The sequence below is a fragment of the Tenrec ecaudatus genome, chromosome 12 (genome assembly GCF_050624435.1).
Source record: "Tenrec ecaudatus isolate mTenEca1 chromosome 12, mTenEca1.hap1, whole genome shotgun sequence".
NCBI lineage: Eukaryota > Metazoa > Chordata > Mammalia > Afrosoricida > Tenrecidae > Tenrec > Tenrec ecaudatus.
In genome coordinates, this window is record NC_134541.1 from 136621036 (window position 1) to 136636527 (window position 15492).

Sequence of the window (15492 nt, forward strand, 5' to 3'; positions counted from 1 at the left end):
TCCCCGAGGACCACACGTAGGAGGGGCTCCTTCCCAGGCGCTCCCCATGAGCGCCTTCTGCCGGGGAAAGCGGGAAAACGCTCCTCAGCTCAGCTCCAGACGGGATCTCCTCCTTTCCTTTTTGCATCCTCTACACAACAACTGGGTTACAGTAACACTGCGGGTCAGATTTCATAGTTAAACCACATTTGAGATGGCTTGTAAGAGAGAAACACCCCTTCACTTTAAAGATTCACCCACCTGGGAGGAAGTGTCTGTCCTGGTCAGTCTTGCACCTGCTTCCTGATCAGTCCTCCCAGGCATGCCGGCGAGCGCCACATGGGCTTCAGGTGGCGTCAGTCACAGTGTAGACTTTGTTTCAGAGACTGCCCAAGTCGCTGGGACGCTTTGAGCACTGGCATCCAGTCAAGGTCGGCCTCCAGAACTTTCTATCTTGCCACCTCCTCTCAGATCCAGACCAGCCTCATTCCTACTTGAGTGGATGATTTTTCCCCTTGGAGAGAGGGTGGTTGCTGAGAGCTGCCATCGGGTCAGCCCACATGGCGTAGAAGGCTGGCCCATCCTGTGCTGTCTTTGTGACTGCCCACGGATTAGGCCATTGTGTGCTGTGGGCATCTTGATGACTGGCTTTCAGAAGTGGATGGCCAGGCCTTCCTCAGCCTGGCTGAATAGATTCACATCATAGAGAAATGTAGTCAATCGGATGCTGCCCCGGTACCTTCATTGATCTGGCCCCACTTAGAGATGATCAGACTGGAAGCTGGAATTTGAGCTTTGTTCCCTTTCCGTTCTGTCTGAAAGTCTAGAGGTGCAGGCATGCAGCCTTTCTCAAAGAGCTGGGTGGGAGGGACCCTGTGTCGGGTCGAACTTAGGGCGGCATGAGCTTGTCCATTGTGTGTGTCCACTGAGGGCCGGATGGCCCCCAGCCCTGACTGTGCGCGTTCCTCCAGGACTGCCAGACCCTTTCGCAAAGATCGTCGTGGATGGCTCCGGGCAGTGCCACTCTACCGACACTGTGAAGAACACGTTGGACCCCAAGTGGAACCAGCACTACGACCTGTGAGTGACCCTTCGGGGGACACCCCGCCTGAACCTACATCTTCATCCATTTGTGTGTGTGTTTCTTTCTTTCTGTTTTTGGATGACAGTGTTTTAGCAATTAGCAGCCTTTCCAATCTCCTGGCCAATGGGAAGGGTGGGGGGGAGGCCCCGGTACCTGCCCCCAACACCCTGGCTGCTTCTTCACTGTAGAGACTACCTAAGATTTGGTACAAGTTTCCTACAAACATATTTTCTACAGGAGGCAGTGGAGTTTTGCATGATTTGAATGTATATGAAGGGGCTCCAGAAAGTGCGAGGCAAAAGGGGATTGAGAGGTGGCAGGGTTTTCTCATGAGCTTTATGAAGCCTGCAGGTCATTTCACCGTTTCGGTTCATTTGGAAGTCACATTGTCCTTGGAAAACCACTTTAAATATATAATCATACCTGTTTTCAAGTTCCACCCACAAAATGTTGATCAACTGATACTGAAGGGTTTTTTTTTTTTAATCTGCATTTGGGCAGAATTTTTTATTGTAGGATTCTAGAATCAGCTGACCTACCCAGAGTGAATGGAGACCAAGGTGGTTCCTCCTTATGGGGTGGAGTGGGGCCAGCCTGTTCTTTCTTCAGAAGAGCGACTGGTGGCTTCATACCACTGGCTCTGGCTCTGGCTCGTTGCCCAACACGTCACACTCCATGCCATCAGGACGCTTTCAGTGACTTGGAAAAGGGTTGTCAGTTCTCATGCGAAGGCTCCCCTCTGTGGGTGACATCTTCTGAAAGGGAATGAGCTCAACTCTCAGCCGGAGGATTTACAGGCCACTGGCGGATAAGTTGAAGTCATGCCAGGGAGGCCCCACCACTGAGAACAAGCAGCCATAATGGATCACTTGGGGCAGGGCAGGCAGTCTATGCCCATGGAGGAAGGGCCCTGGAACCAGGGGCCGGGGAAGACCTGGGAAGAGCACCATCCCATTGAGGGCTTGAGTCAGTGCCACAGACCAGTGTGCAAACTTCTAGTGAAGTCACATGGAAAGTTATTTTTAAAAGTAAAAATGTAGCATGTTGCACAGGGGTGGAAAGGTTCATTGTGCGGGCATCCTTTTGCATACTCTATAGCAGCGTCTATGTGATTGGTGGGAATTGATGCATCGTGTCACTAATGTTGCCACATGGCAGACTTCTTATGTACTGGAATGCTCCCCTCATGTGGTGGGTGATCTCCTGGGTTCCCTTCACAGCTGATTGTCGACGACTTCCCCACCCACTGGCATTAGGAGACGCGTGCGGGGTGTCTGTCAGGAACGGCATACAGAACCTGAGTTTAAAAGGCATCCTCTGTGCTGCTTGCCTCTCAGCTAACCCCACCCGCACCCCCGCCCCATCAGACATCACTGTCAGGAGCAAACCCCAACCCAGCTGGCCTGCTCTTTTCAGATATGTTGGGAAGACAGACTCTCTAACCATCAGCGTGTGGAACCACAAGAAGATCCACAAGAAACAGGGCGCTGGCTTCCTGGGCTGCGTGCGCCTGCTCTCCAATGCCATCAGCAGGTTAAAAGACACTGGATGTAAGAGCCCAACGCCTCCCTGCCCCTTCATGCACCTGCAGAAGGCTCAGGGTTCCTCCCATGAATGCCGACTGCAGAAGCCCGCCTGCCTCTGGGTGGCATTGTTCTGGGTTAAGTTTCAAATTGTTTGTTTGCAGACCAGCGTTTGGATCTATGCAAACTAAACCCCTCGGATACTGATGCAGTCCGTGGCCAAATAGTGGGTAAGAACTCTCTCCTCTGTCCAAAGAGATGCTCTTCCAGAACGTGGCATTCAGCCCTTCTCCCCCACGCCCCCTCTGGGGAGAGTAGCGCCCGCAGGCTGCCCCTGCTGAAGAGGATGTGTAGGAAGGAAGGAGCAGGCACCCCAGGCCAGAGCACCATGCTGTGAAGTTTTTGTTCTCTATCTCCCTTCAGCCAACCATTCACAGTTGAGGAAGGAGCTGAAAGGGGAGAGTCAGGGCTAGAATTGCTGGTGCAATTTTTCACCCTCATGTTTTGGCGACACTTAATTGTTGGTCGTTGGTCACTGAGTGTAGATCAGGGGACGGTGGCACCTACACAGGGGCTAGGAAGTTGTTTCTCGTGGAAGAAGCCCATCCTATATGTGAACGCAGAGGGATTTTGAAGCAGCCTATACAAGTCAGACTCAGAAGATGACATATTTTGAATAAGAAAGAAAAGGTCCCGTCATTACCAAGCGTTCATGGGAGGTGCCCTGCTGAGCAAGCGAGGGGTCTGTGAAGCAGCTGACCCTCTGCCTCCCTTAGAATGGCCAAGTGTTGACTGGAGCCATTGCAAAGCCTCAGAGAGGCCACAGGCCTACAGTCCACGAAGCCTCTCTGTCTACAGATGGTCCAGGGATTGGCTTACATGGACTTGACCCAACATAAATGAGCTGTGGGAGACAGCCAGGAAACTGATGATGCACATGATCTCGGCTAGTGCCTTCTCTGCTGGTCATCTCCTCCTTGGGGAGGAACATGTCGGAGAAGGACTTCCTGTGTCCAGTGTCTGTAGAAGGGATAGAGTGCATTCAGAGCCAGGTGACTCCTGCCGACACCAACAGCCCTCTTTAAAGGGAGGGTCACTGAGAGGAACCGAATATTGCTGTCATTTTTATGGGCAGCCCAAGAAGCCCAGCGCCCCTCCTGTCCCGCATGACCACTGCGGCTGGAAAGTTCAGGAGTGTGTGCATGAGAGAGCACATGCACACACCTGCCTTGCCGTGCTCAGGATCAGAACCCAAACTCACTGCCATGGGTCAGTGTCAACTCATGGTGACTCTGTAGCTTTGAGAGAAACGGGTGCCAATCCTGACGGCAGTGGCCCGCTGTCTCACAGGTGTGTGGACTGCTGCCAGCTTCTCACGGAAGGCATTCTCTTCTGTTCCAGTGAGTTTACAGACACGAGACAGAAGTGGCACGGGTGGCGGCTCGGTGGTGGACTGCAGAGGACTGTTGGAGAATGAAGGGTACGGACGGCTTGGGGGGCCGCTGCTGGCCCACGTCGTGGTTCAGAGGGAAGCTCCACGGACCACTGGGCTGTGCCAAGATGCCTCAGTCACACCGTCCAGCGTGGAGCTGGTGCCCCGGGGCATCACTAAGACGTATGACTGCAGTGGACGCACCACCCGTTTATGAAGAAACCATGCGTTCAGGATACATTTAGTGGGGAGGGAACTGCTGTGAAACCCCCGAGACCACTTGAGTCACTTTTAAGGGAGGGGGTCTTGGAGAATGTGCTATTCTGGAGACTGCTGGGATGGTATGGGGCATGGGGCAGGCAGGTAGCCAGCATCGAACGGCCTTTCCTGTGGCATCTCCGTGTCCCCCAGTCATCGTGAGAGGAGGAAGTGGTTCTCGGAGGGAGAAGAAATGCTCAGACTGGCCTGTCACTCATCACTGAAAATAAGAGCGTCCACCCAACAAACACACACTCACCGCCCCGGGGGAGTCGAAAACGCTCCCTCTCGAAATCATCTTGTCCCCCAACGCAACCTGAATTGCTCAGCCCTCTCCTGGGAGATACAGGGATCAGAGGAATGTGCCCCCCCTTTCAGACCCCCGAGAACAGAGAGTTTCCAGTGTCCTCTAGGGGAGCAGAGAAGCAGGCCTGTGCTGGGACTGGGGTCTGATATCGCAGAGTGTTTTCAATGCGCTGTTGGGGACAGTTCTGCCTAGAGGTGCCTGAGACTCCCTGAGCTTGGCAGGGAGCTGAGGGGCTGCAGTTCCTGTCATGGGAGTGGCTTCTGAGGGAGGAACAGAGAACAGTTGGCTGATGAGCTCTGAGCTCCACAGTAGGCCTTTCTCTGCTGTCCACCCTGCCCCTTGCCTCCCCAGGGCTGAGCCCCACACTGCTTCTGGGGATACATTCGGGAAGCTCCTTGGGGCACACACATGCTCACCTGTCTTGTCTCACATTTGAATGGGACCAAGGTGAGTTGTAGGAAAGACATGTGGGGACTTTGCCAAAGGAAAACCAGAGGGCGTGGCAGTGCCATTAGCTCTCTGTTCTGACCTGGGGTCGCACTCTCCCTTCCAGAACAGTCTACGAGGACTCCGGCCCAGGGCGGCCACTTAGCTGCTTTCTGGAGGAGCCAGCCCCGTACACAGACGGCCCGGGTGCCGCTGCAGGGGGAGGCACCTGCGGCTTTGCCGAGTCCCCGAGCCACGAGCAGAGGCTTCAGGTGCAGCGGCTACGGAATCCCGAGGTCCGAGGGTCTCTGCAGACGCCACAGAACCGCCCGCATGGCCACCAGTCCCCCGAGCTGCCTGAGGGCTACGGTGAGAAGGCCCAATCACTCCCAGAGGCCTCCCTGGCCCGTGCCCCTCGCCTGCTGAAGACCAAGGCCAGAAAAGATGGTGACACTGTAGCTGCTCAGCAGCCTGGGGCCACCACGGGGGCGGGACCCAGGCAGCGCTACAGGTCAAGGGTCAGGGGTGGGCCAAGCTGATGGTGGCCCACACGTAAGGGCAGGGAGCTCAGCTTGTACAGTGTCCCCCAACTCTTTTCTCTGCATTGAGAGGAGAGCGAAGCTCGGGAGGGGTCACTTGCTGGGAAACTCTTGGTTGAACTGAACCAACCTGATCCCCCCTATTGTACTTTGCAGAACAAAGAACCACTGTCCAGGGGCAAGTTTACTTTTTGCACACACAGACGGGCGTGAGCACCTGGCACGACCCCAGGATACCCAGGTGGGCCTTCCAAGTGCTCCTGCAGCCTCCTCCTGGCCTGGGACTCCTGGGTGTGAAGGGGGAGGGGGACAGGGGTCGCCCTTCTGTCGCTTATCTGGGGCCTTCTCTCCAGACTCTGTGTGTGTGTGTGTGTGTGTGTGTGTGTACACGCGGGGTGGAGGGGGAGCCATTGAGAAAGCAGTCTCACCCCTGACACCGATGAACTGGAAACAGCTGATCTGATCTGAAAAGCCTCTACTCCTTTAAGCTGTGTGGCTCTCACTTTGAATATGTTGATGGGTGTTCTTACAGGGCGGCTGGGACGGTTTCCTCGTGTGAGCGGAGGCAGACCAGGAACAGGGCCAGCCAGGTTGCTGATAGTTGACGTTGGTCCCTGGAGTCCTTCTGCTCTCTGTATTTTATGTGCTTAAAAATGCCCACAGCCAAGAGTGCAGATACAAAGACCATCATCCTTGTCTCCTACTTCACTGTCCCTTGGGACCACTCCTGGGGGAGGAAGCGTTTCGAGACTGATTCCTTTTCTAAGACCACACAGCCCAGCCCAGCTTAGGTCAGATAGCCCACCTCCTAACAGAATGAAGGTCTGTGCCCCTGCCCCCACCCCCACCCCCTGCCCCGTGGTTTCCACATTAGAACTGCTACTTTCCCTTTGAGACTCAGCATTCCTGGTAATGCCCAGGCCCTTTGATCTGTCCGCCTGCAGGGCCCGCCCTTGTCACTGATGTCCCCAGACGCTAGGCTTTGTGCTTGTTGGTCAGTCACATGAGTTCCCGGGTCTGACGGTGACTTTCCCCAGAGATACCTGACCTGAGTGACTTTCTCAAAACGCTTTTCCAACAGCCTGCAGAGCCCTCTCGTTGTCGCTGCTTACTGCGTGCCAGCTGCGCCCTGGCCGACCGCCTTCCCCCACGCTAGCCAGCACGAGAAGTCTGGGTGTGCCTGTGAGCGGGCTGCACCATCTGTGCTCTGACGGCCGCCTCTGTTGTCCCTTTTGGTAGAGACCTTAACAGCGTGAACTGTGATGAACTGGGGCCCCTGCCGCCCGGCTGGGAAGTCAGGAGTACTGTCTCCGGGAGGATATACTTTGTGGATCACAACAACCGGACCACCCAGTTTACAGACCCGAGGCTGCACCACATCATGAAGTAAGACTGCAAGCCAGCCGCCCTGGTTACTGCCGAGGACGAAATGCCTGGCCCCGTGCCATCCCCCTCATCGAGCCCATTGCTGTGTGGTAGCACTCTGAGCGGCAGTGACAGGGAATGAGACAAGGGGGACCGAGGGGTCTGCTCTGTTCCCTGCACCACGTTTGGGCTAATGGCGGCCTCGCTTACACCTGCGGGCACCACGTTGGGGGACGTGTGGGCAGCGCTCCCTGGCCGTGACCCCCACAGTGACCCAGCTGCTTCTCCTCCCAAGTCACCAGTGCCAACTGAAGGAGCCCAGCCAGCCGCTGCCACTGCCCAGTGAGGGCTCCTTGGAGGACGAGGAGCTGCCGGCCCAGCGATATGAACGGGACCTGGTCCAGAAACTCAAAGTCCTCAGACACGAACTCTCCCTGCAGCAGCCCCAGGCTGGCCACTGCCGCATCGAGGTCTCCCGGGAAGAAATCTTTGAGGTACAGAGCTGAGCACAGCCCGAGGGAGTCCGGGCGCGTTTCCTCTTGTGTTGGCATCTCGGGCTCATTCAAGAACTGAGCCTAATAATGCTTCGAGGAGGGAGCCGCGTCCTCTCAGGTGGACCTCTGGTGTGTGTGGGGGGGGCGGGGGGGAGAGGAGCAAGCAGCTCCATGGCAACCCCTGGTGGCCCCCGTGCCACAGAGCAGAGTCCTGGACTTGGCTGTGATCCCTAAGGCAGGTGATCAGGCCTGTCCGTCTTCCACTGCCGAGCGTGGGTCAGAACCAATCTCCTGGGTAGCAGCTGAACAGTGTCCCACTGGTGTCCCGAGGTGAGCCCTACCCACTGCCCCTTTCCCTCAATGCCCACCGCGACCTCGCCGTCACCTTCCGGCGCCTGCCTTCCCCAAGCAAGTGTTGTCTCCTTGGAGGGGAGCAGCCATTCCTTCTAGACAGGCCCCTTCTCTCCAAAATGGTGAGCGGAGGGCCTCACTGCTGCGAGGTGAGAACCACCTTCAGCAGGGACTGGGCGCCTTATCCCACCACCAGGGCCCAGCCTCTGTGCTGCCAGCATGGTGGGTGAGGGCATCACTAAATATCGTGGGGCCATTCATTGAGCCATCTCCACTGGCTTCCAGATAAAAGAGGGAAATTGCTGACGTTTTAATAATTTATCAGTATCCCCTGCTCTGTTGCCATGTCTGCAGGGGAAGGCAGGGCTGGAGTTAGAGGAACCTCTAAGTGCCTCTCAGTGAAACCTGCCACTGTGTCTCGGGGGGAGCAGTTGGCTGGCCACAGGCTTTCTGCCGCTTTGTCTCACCGAAGCCCTCTGCTTTTCTATTTGGGACTCTTGATTCCGAGGTCCAGAATGCTCCAGCCTGGGTACAACAGACAGGTGGTGTGTAAGGCCCTGGAAGTTAATTCACGCAGGGAGGGCAGCAGCCTTCAGCCCTCCGCCATGGTGCTCTGGACAGGAGCTGCTTTTCTTCACACAGCAGTCCCCGAAGGAGCCCTCTGGCACAGTGGGTTAAGCGCTGCCTTGCTCCCACGGAGAAAAACGGGGCAGTTGTGCTCTGCTCGCCCAGGGAGGCTGTGGGTGAGGATCGATTAGCCCACAGGGGGCTGGGCTAGCACCTCGTGTGTCCGCCTGTGTGTCAGAGAGAAGGGCTGACGGGGGCAGCACTGTGAGGTGCGAAGTTGGTGACATCTAGACTCTCAGCGGGGTTCCATTACCCATCTAACCTTTCGTTTGAGAAGAAGGATCTATCTCTGACACGGTCGTGTTTATCTGCAGGAGTCCTATCGCCAGATCATGAAGATGCGGCCAAAGGACTTGAAGAAACGGCTGATGGTGAAGTTCCGTGGGGAAGAAGGCTTGGACTACGGTGGAGTGGCCAGGTAAGAGGCTGCCCTAGAAAAGGGGCCCCCTCTCCCCTAAGTGCGGAGCACAGGATAGAGTAGAACTGCTCCAGCGGGTCCCCAAGGCCGCACCTCTTTACAGAAGCAGGAAGAAGCCACCTTTCTCCCTCAGAGCTGCTGCTGGTAGGTTTGAACTGCTGACCTTTTGGTGAGCAGTCGAACGCTTTAACAAGGGCTCAGAGTGGGAAGAACTTGCAGTTGGTTTGAGCTTGGTTATTTCACTCTGAATCTCCCCAGGCCGTGCATGGAATCGTAGTGCACCCCAGCAAGGCAGAGGTGGGCCTCACGTGTGTCTGGCCCAGGAGGGAGGGCAGGCCTTCCTGTGCGGCTCGTGACTCCTAACACCTGGAGCACACCTCAGATGCCCCTTTGCTGTGTCCATGCCCCGTCAGAATCTGCTCACAACCGTCACTTCCTGTCTGAGCTATGGCAGGTCCTTGGCTTTTTTGAAACACCAGAAAGTTGGAGAGGAATTGGCATGCTAGCAGCTCGGGTCTCAGCCTTCTGAGCAGCTCCTTTCAGCTTCACGTGGCAGTTGGGGTACTGACTTCTCGAAGGGAGAAAAGTTTCAACCTAAAATCCAGGCAGGGCTGTGACCTTAATGAGCTATCCGTCCAGTTAAAAGGCTAGTTGTTTTTACAACATCCCCCAGTCTCTGGGCTTATTACCACCTTCTCTCTTGTTCATAACTAGTTTTTATAATGAAATGGTTCAAACAAAGGAGGAAATCACTCCTGTGGTTACCTCAATTTTTCAAACTCTTCAGTGCCCATTTTAAGTGTAAGAGCAAAAATCACTGTCAAACTCCCTACACCGAAATCTTTCCTTCTTTTTTAATATTTTTATTGAAAATGGCTGTCTAATGAACCCTGTAGTGTCAGTCTTTTCTCTTAATAAATACACACCAAAAACATCTCATTGCCATCAATGGACAGCCTGGAACAGTCGACCTTGTGGTTTGCTGCCAGACCAGTCAGGGCTCCATGAACTCACGCACATGCGTCCAAATGAAAGAGAGGCTGTGCTTCGGGGACTTCCTGAGGTGGTGTTGACATCACCTGGGATTTTGGTCTTTGAAAAGCAGCTGATAAACCTAGTAGACACGGGGGAGGCTGTAGACCAGCAGTTCTTAACCTGTGCGTCGCGACCCCTGGAGGAGGGGGGGGTTTGTCAAACGACCCTTTCACAGGGGTTGCCCTATTTATAACTAGCAAAATGACAGTTATAAAGTAGCAACACGAGGAGCTGTCTGAAAGGGTGGAGGCAGGAGGAGGGTTGAGGACCGCTGCTGTAGACGTGCTTCTGCATGGGGTCCTGCCGCAGCTTTGTTGCTGGGCCTGCATGAGTGTTGGGCCCAGAGCACAGTGCCCCTATCGATACAAGAACACCCCTCCTGGCCATGTGCCAGCCTGACAAGTGTCTGTCCTGCAGACTGTAAAGCTTCCTCTTTTATGCTGAGCCCTCTTCTCTCGCAAAGGGAGGGAATCAGCTCGAAGGTGAGCTCAGTGCAGCGCGTAACTGTGCCTTGTTGTTCCCAGGGAGTGGCTTTACTTGCTGTGCCATGAGATGCTGAATCCGTACTACGGCCTCTTCCAGTATTCCACTGATAACATCTACACGCTGCAGATCAACCCAGACTCTGCCATCAACCCTGTGAGCACCCAGCGCAGCGCAGGCGGGCCTGGGCTCTCATGGGAGAGGGTGGTGGATAGCTTTTGTCTCAGTTCCGATAAGATGCATAATGTCAGCCACTGGGTCAAGTCCCTTGTCCTTCATGGGAGTCCTCAGGAGATCACTCCGACGACTCACTGGTAGGGGTAGGTTCCTCAGAGAACAGTGCTGGTTTAAGTAATTCTTCCACGGACTGTGTCCCTGCTGCTTGTCCTTGGTCCGTGTGTGTCTTCTGGTTGGAGGGAGTCGCTCTGTGGCGAGACTTTCTGGTTTTCTCCACCATGGATGGACCCTGTAGTGATTCTGAGGCCCAGAGGGAATCGGGCTGCTGCTTCCAGCTGAGCCCTGGACAGCCCTGCGCGCCTGACGCTCCATTCTTTGGCGCCCCCCGCAGGACCATCTGTCCTACTTCCACTTCGTGGGCCGGATCATGGGCCTTGCTGTATTCCACGGGCACTACATCAACGGCGGCTTCACGGTGCCCTTCTACAAGCAGCTCCTGGGGAAGCCCATTCAGCTCTCGGACCTGGAGTCGGTGGACCCCGAGCTGCACAAGAGCCTTGTGTGGATCCTGTAGGTGGAGCCCTGGTCACCTCCTATTCACCCATGAACACTCAGCAGTGGGGGGAACACCAGGTCGATTAGTGACCCAGGCGGCCACTACCTGTACTCACTCTGGTAGATTAGTGACCCTTGTGACCGTATCCTCTGTCTCTGCCCAGTCCCTGGTGCTGGGCATGAATCACAGGGCAGGGCTCCCGTCTCACACACCTGCCCTTGACACTAATGCTCGCCCCCTTGTGGCCTGCGGGGACAGGGAGAACGACATCACACCTGTGCTGGACCACACCTTCTGCGTGGAGCACAACGCCTTCGGCCGGCTCCTCCAGCATGAGCTGAAGCCCAATGGCAGGAACGTCCCTGTCACGGAGGAGAACAAGAAGGAATATGTCCGGTAAGGGCCCGCCACACTGCGCTTACTTAACCTCCCTACGGGCACATAGAAGCATCACCGCACGTGCTCGGTCGTGCGGTGAGGGGAGAACGGTGGCTATCTGCTGGGCCCGCCTAGACTTCCTTTCCCCGGTGGCTGTCCTCGCAGGCTGTATGTGAACTGGCGCTTCATGAGAGGCATCGAAGCCCAGTTCCTGGCTCTGCAGAAGGGGTTCAATGAGCTCATCCCCCAACACTTACTGAAGCCCTTTGACCAGAAGGAACTGGAGGTAGGCGGGATGGGTGCTGGCTGCGGAAGGGGTTGTCCACTTGGGTGGCAGTGACCTGGGAAGCTGTTGGGGACCGTCACCTGTCAGTCCAGGCGATTGTATTCTTGCTAACAGTACTCTGCCCGCTCCTCACCCCCGTCAGCTGGACATGGGGCAAGTGGTCAGTTCCCAGGAACCCATTCCCTCTCACCGCCCGCCCCCTAGCTCATCATCGGCGGCCTGGACAAGATCGACCTGAGCGACTGGAAGTCCAACACGCGCCTGAAGCACTGTGTGGCCGACAGCAGCGTGGTGCGGTGGTTCTGGCAGGCCGTGGAGGCCTTCGACGAGGAGCGCCGCGCCCGGCTCCTGCAGTTTGTCACCGGCTCCACTCGAGTGCCACTGCAGGGCTTCAAGGCCCTGCAAGGTGACTGCAGGCGAGGCGGGAGGGACTGGCGCGTTCTGAGGCTTCTTGTAGAAGCATCTTGGGCTTACCTGGCAGATGGGCGACATCGCCACTCCCTGACCCCCATGTCTGCTTACACGCTGGGATGTGGTTGCTTTAATGGGGAGGACCCTGGTTGCTGGTCCCTATTCTCCCCCTGTGAGCATGGCTGGGGGCTGTCGCTCCAGTGAGACCCATGCCACTCCTTCCCAGACCCCCTTGGGTTTGTGGAGAAAGCTCATTAGTTCCATCTTCCCACAAACTACGTGAAGCCACCTTGTGCCTGAAGGCCCGGTGCACCACACCCTCTCCAAGCCTAGTGGTCCTAGCCTAGCAGGGGCCACTGTCCCCATCTAAGCCACCAGGGGTCATGTGCTGATGGGCCCCACCCCTTCCCAGCATCAGCTCAGTCATTTCTGAGACAAAGCTTTCCCAGGAGCTGCTGCTGCAGGCCATGTCCCTCTGGTGAGTAAGGCAGCACGCGAGGCAGGGCCTGGGACGAAACGTGGGGAGAATGCTCACATAGCTAGGCAGGCGAGGCCAACTCCAGGAAGGGCGACTTCCTGTCAGGAGCGCCTTTGGAACGCTGTGGCCACGGGTGGCTGGGGAGGTGGCAGGCCAGCTCTGAGGTGCGTTAACTAGAATGTTGTGTGTAAGGTTCTACAGGCGCGGCAGGGCCTCGGCTCTTCACCATCCACCTGATCGACGCAAACACGGACAACCTGCCCAAGGCCCACACCTGGTAAGCACGCCGCTTCCTGAGAGAGGCTGGAGCTGTAGTTGGGCTCTTGCCCGACACCCCGGGGCCCCGCTGCCTGCTAGAAACTGGTCTGTAACTGACCAACGAGCAGCTGCAGGGGGCGCCCAAATATGGCTTAGGGCCACCCTGGTGGGTCCCAGCGCTGACGCCCTCTGTTTCAGCTTTAACCGCATCGACATCCCGCCCTACGAGTCCTACGAGAAGCTGTACGAGAAGCTGCTGACGGCCGTGGAGGAGACATGCGGCTTCGCGGTAGAATGAGCGCGCTCAGCGCCCGGGCCTGCCGGCCTGCACGCACGCCGCGCTCGCGCTGGGAGGGGCCGTCCCCCTCTTCCTCCGCACTGACGACACCCCCACCCTCCATCACCCATCCAATAAAGGCAGCCAGGGTCACACAGGAAGGTCCGTGCTGATGGGGACGGGCGTCTGACTGAAGGAGCCCTGCCCGCACAGGGACTGCGGGCTGTGCACAGAGAAGAACCACCTGTCCTTTCCGCCACATCGCCCAGTGAACAGACCAAACCGCCTTAGACCCCACCGCGCAGCGGGCTGCTGCCATGCCACTTACTTGAAATCCTCCCCGTTTCGGGGCTGCCGTGGCTCGCATGGTGTTCTTGCTGCCGGCTCAGTGAGAACTGAGCCTGAGGACATCGCCGCCTGAGGGGACTGGGCAGATGCCATTGGTCAGCCTGCACCCAAGTCTGCGACAGCTGACCACAGCGGCTCCAGCACGAGGTGTTGCGGGCACCGTGTCCAAGACGAGCTCTGGCCTCGGCGCAGGTCGGAGGCAGGCGGCTGCTCTTTCCGGGCTCATCCCTTCCCGCCAGGCTGGCTCGCAGGCCTGTGGGCCGCTCTGCATGAGGGGCCCTGGGAAGGGCAGTGCGTGAGGCTGGCTCCATCTTACCTGGGTATCGGCCCCTGGAGAAAGAAGAACCACCAGGGACCAGGCTGACTCTTGAGAACTATCCCAGATGGCAGGACCCCCACCTAGAAGGAAACCAGGGTCTGAGGGGCTTCAAGTAGGAAGGTGTCCTTTGACACCAGAAAACTGTGGGAGGGCTTGGGCTCAGGACCTCAGGTCCCTTTGCGTCTGCACCGTCTAGATTCCACGACCTACCCAAAGAACCAGCGTGGCAGACAGAGCTCCTCCCAGTGGCCCCAGCCGACACTCAGGGACAGCAGAACACCCTCCACAGTGCCCCCTGCAGGACAGACAGCAGCGCCCCGAGGGCTGGGTTCCAGAGAGCAGTCTTGCCTCCGCACCCACTGTCCACATTCCCACCGGCGGGTCCTCCACCCGAGGTGTCAGCAAGGGCCCCTGCAGAGGATGCCCGCCCAACAGAGTATGGATTTTTAAGATTGGTTTATTTTTGTTTATCAACCACTTTATAATGTATTTTTTAATTTATTTTGTAATGTCTTGTTTTGAAGTATTGCTGCTATCCTTGTTACTCTTCCCACCATTTTTATTGCCGATTTATTTTGTGAAAAGTGTACACTAATATTGTTTTATGTCAAAATCAAAAGTATTTTAAAAAAATGCTAATTCTATTTAATGTGGTCATGGAACCAGCTGGAACCACACACACACACACACACACACACACACACACACACACTGCAGCAGGTGGCGGCGGCCAGGTTCATTTTGTTACATATGCAATAAACTCACCACTTTGTAGCTGTGCGTCCGTCCTGTGGGTGGAGGTGGCACTGCAGTGCCCTCACACATCCCGTCCCCGGAGCAAGGTGGTGAGCCGTAGCCTGTGTTCTGCCCTCACACCAGGGCAGCAGTTCTCAACCTGTGGGTTGAATGACCCTTTCACAGGGGTCTCCCATTCATAACAGTAACAATTACAGTGATAAAGCAGCAGTGAAATTAATCTTATGGTTGGGAGGGTCACCACAACATGAACTGTATTAATGGGTCAGAACCACTGCACTAAGGGAACACCTGGGCCTGCAGGGATTGTGTCGCAAGCATGTCCGCCAGCACCTGAGTGCCCTCACCTGATCCCACTTCCAGTGGTGGCTCTGGGCACTGTCCGCGTCCGCAGGGCTCTGGTGGACCGGCTCTCTGCTGCCATAGTGACTTGCTAGAACCCTGGTTGACCCCAGTCACGTAGTTTAGACAGATCTAGTCGTACTCAGTAAGCTCTCGGGGAGATCGTGACTACACGAGGCAGGCACAGCTGGCAGTGAGGGCCTAGACAAAATCCTGGCTGGGCTGGTGCCTCAGTTTCCTCACTGGTGAACACTCCACCACCTCCTGGGAAGCTGGGGGCTCAGTCGGGTTTGTGGTGCTGGCAACACCGACCAAAAGCAAATTCACTGCCATCGAGGCCATGCCAGTCCATGGTGACATCAGACCCAGAGCCACAGCCAGGCAGGCCCCCAGCCAGCCAGGCAGGAAGGAGCAGGGAGCCAGCTCTGCCCTCCCCTGCACAGAGCAGCGTAGTGGGGCCACACTTTTGACCTGGTTCCCTAATGTGTAAAGTTAGGGTGCATGGGTATGGGCGGCAAGCTCAAGTGTCAGTTTCCCTCTGTGAAGTGGGCTGACCCAGGTACTATCCTGGGCCATGCTGGGAGG

The 15492-nt window shown here is 56.4% G+C and overlaps 1 protein-coding gene across 2 annotated transcripts in view; it reads left to right on the forward strand.

Annotated features, from left to right (window-relative positions):
* SMURF1 (SMAD specific E3 ubiquitin protein ligase 1) overlaps window positions 1-14567 on the forward strand; it is a 78149-nt gene extending 63582 nt beyond the window's left edge. The window contains exons 3-18 of one of the 2 annotated variants that reach the window (XM_075565046.1): window positions 951-1059; window positions 2480-2613; window positions 2751-2816; window positions 3988-4066; window positions 5137-5378; window positions 5705-5789; window positions 6788-6934; window positions 7209-7407; window positions 8700-8803; window positions 10363-10477; window positions 10890-11068; window positions 11313-11450; window positions 11598-11718; window positions 11923-12124; window positions 12809-12884; window positions 13064-14566. In XM_075565046.1, coding sequence (XP_075421161.1) covers window positions 951-1059; window positions 2480-2613; window positions 2751-2816; window positions 3988-4066; window positions 5137-5378; window positions 5705-5789; window positions 6788-6934; window positions 7209-7407; window positions 8700-8803; window positions 10363-10477; window positions 10890-11068; window positions 11313-11450; window positions 11598-11718; window positions 11923-12124; window positions 12809-12884; window positions 13064-13163 — 2096 coding nt within the window. In that variant the 3' untranslated portion in view covers window positions 13164-14566. Of the gene's footprint in view, window positions 1-950; window positions 1060-2479; window positions 2614-2750; window positions 2817-3987; window positions 4067-5136; window positions 5379-5704; window positions 5790-6787; window positions 6935-7208; window positions 7408-8699; window positions 8804-10362; window positions 10478-10889; window positions 11069-11312; window positions 11451-11597; window positions 11719-11922; window positions 12125-12799; window positions 12885-13063 lie in introns of both variants that reach the window. The other variant, XM_075565047.1, reaches the window with a different exon arrangement.
* Window positions 14568-15492: the final 925 nt, after the last annotated feature.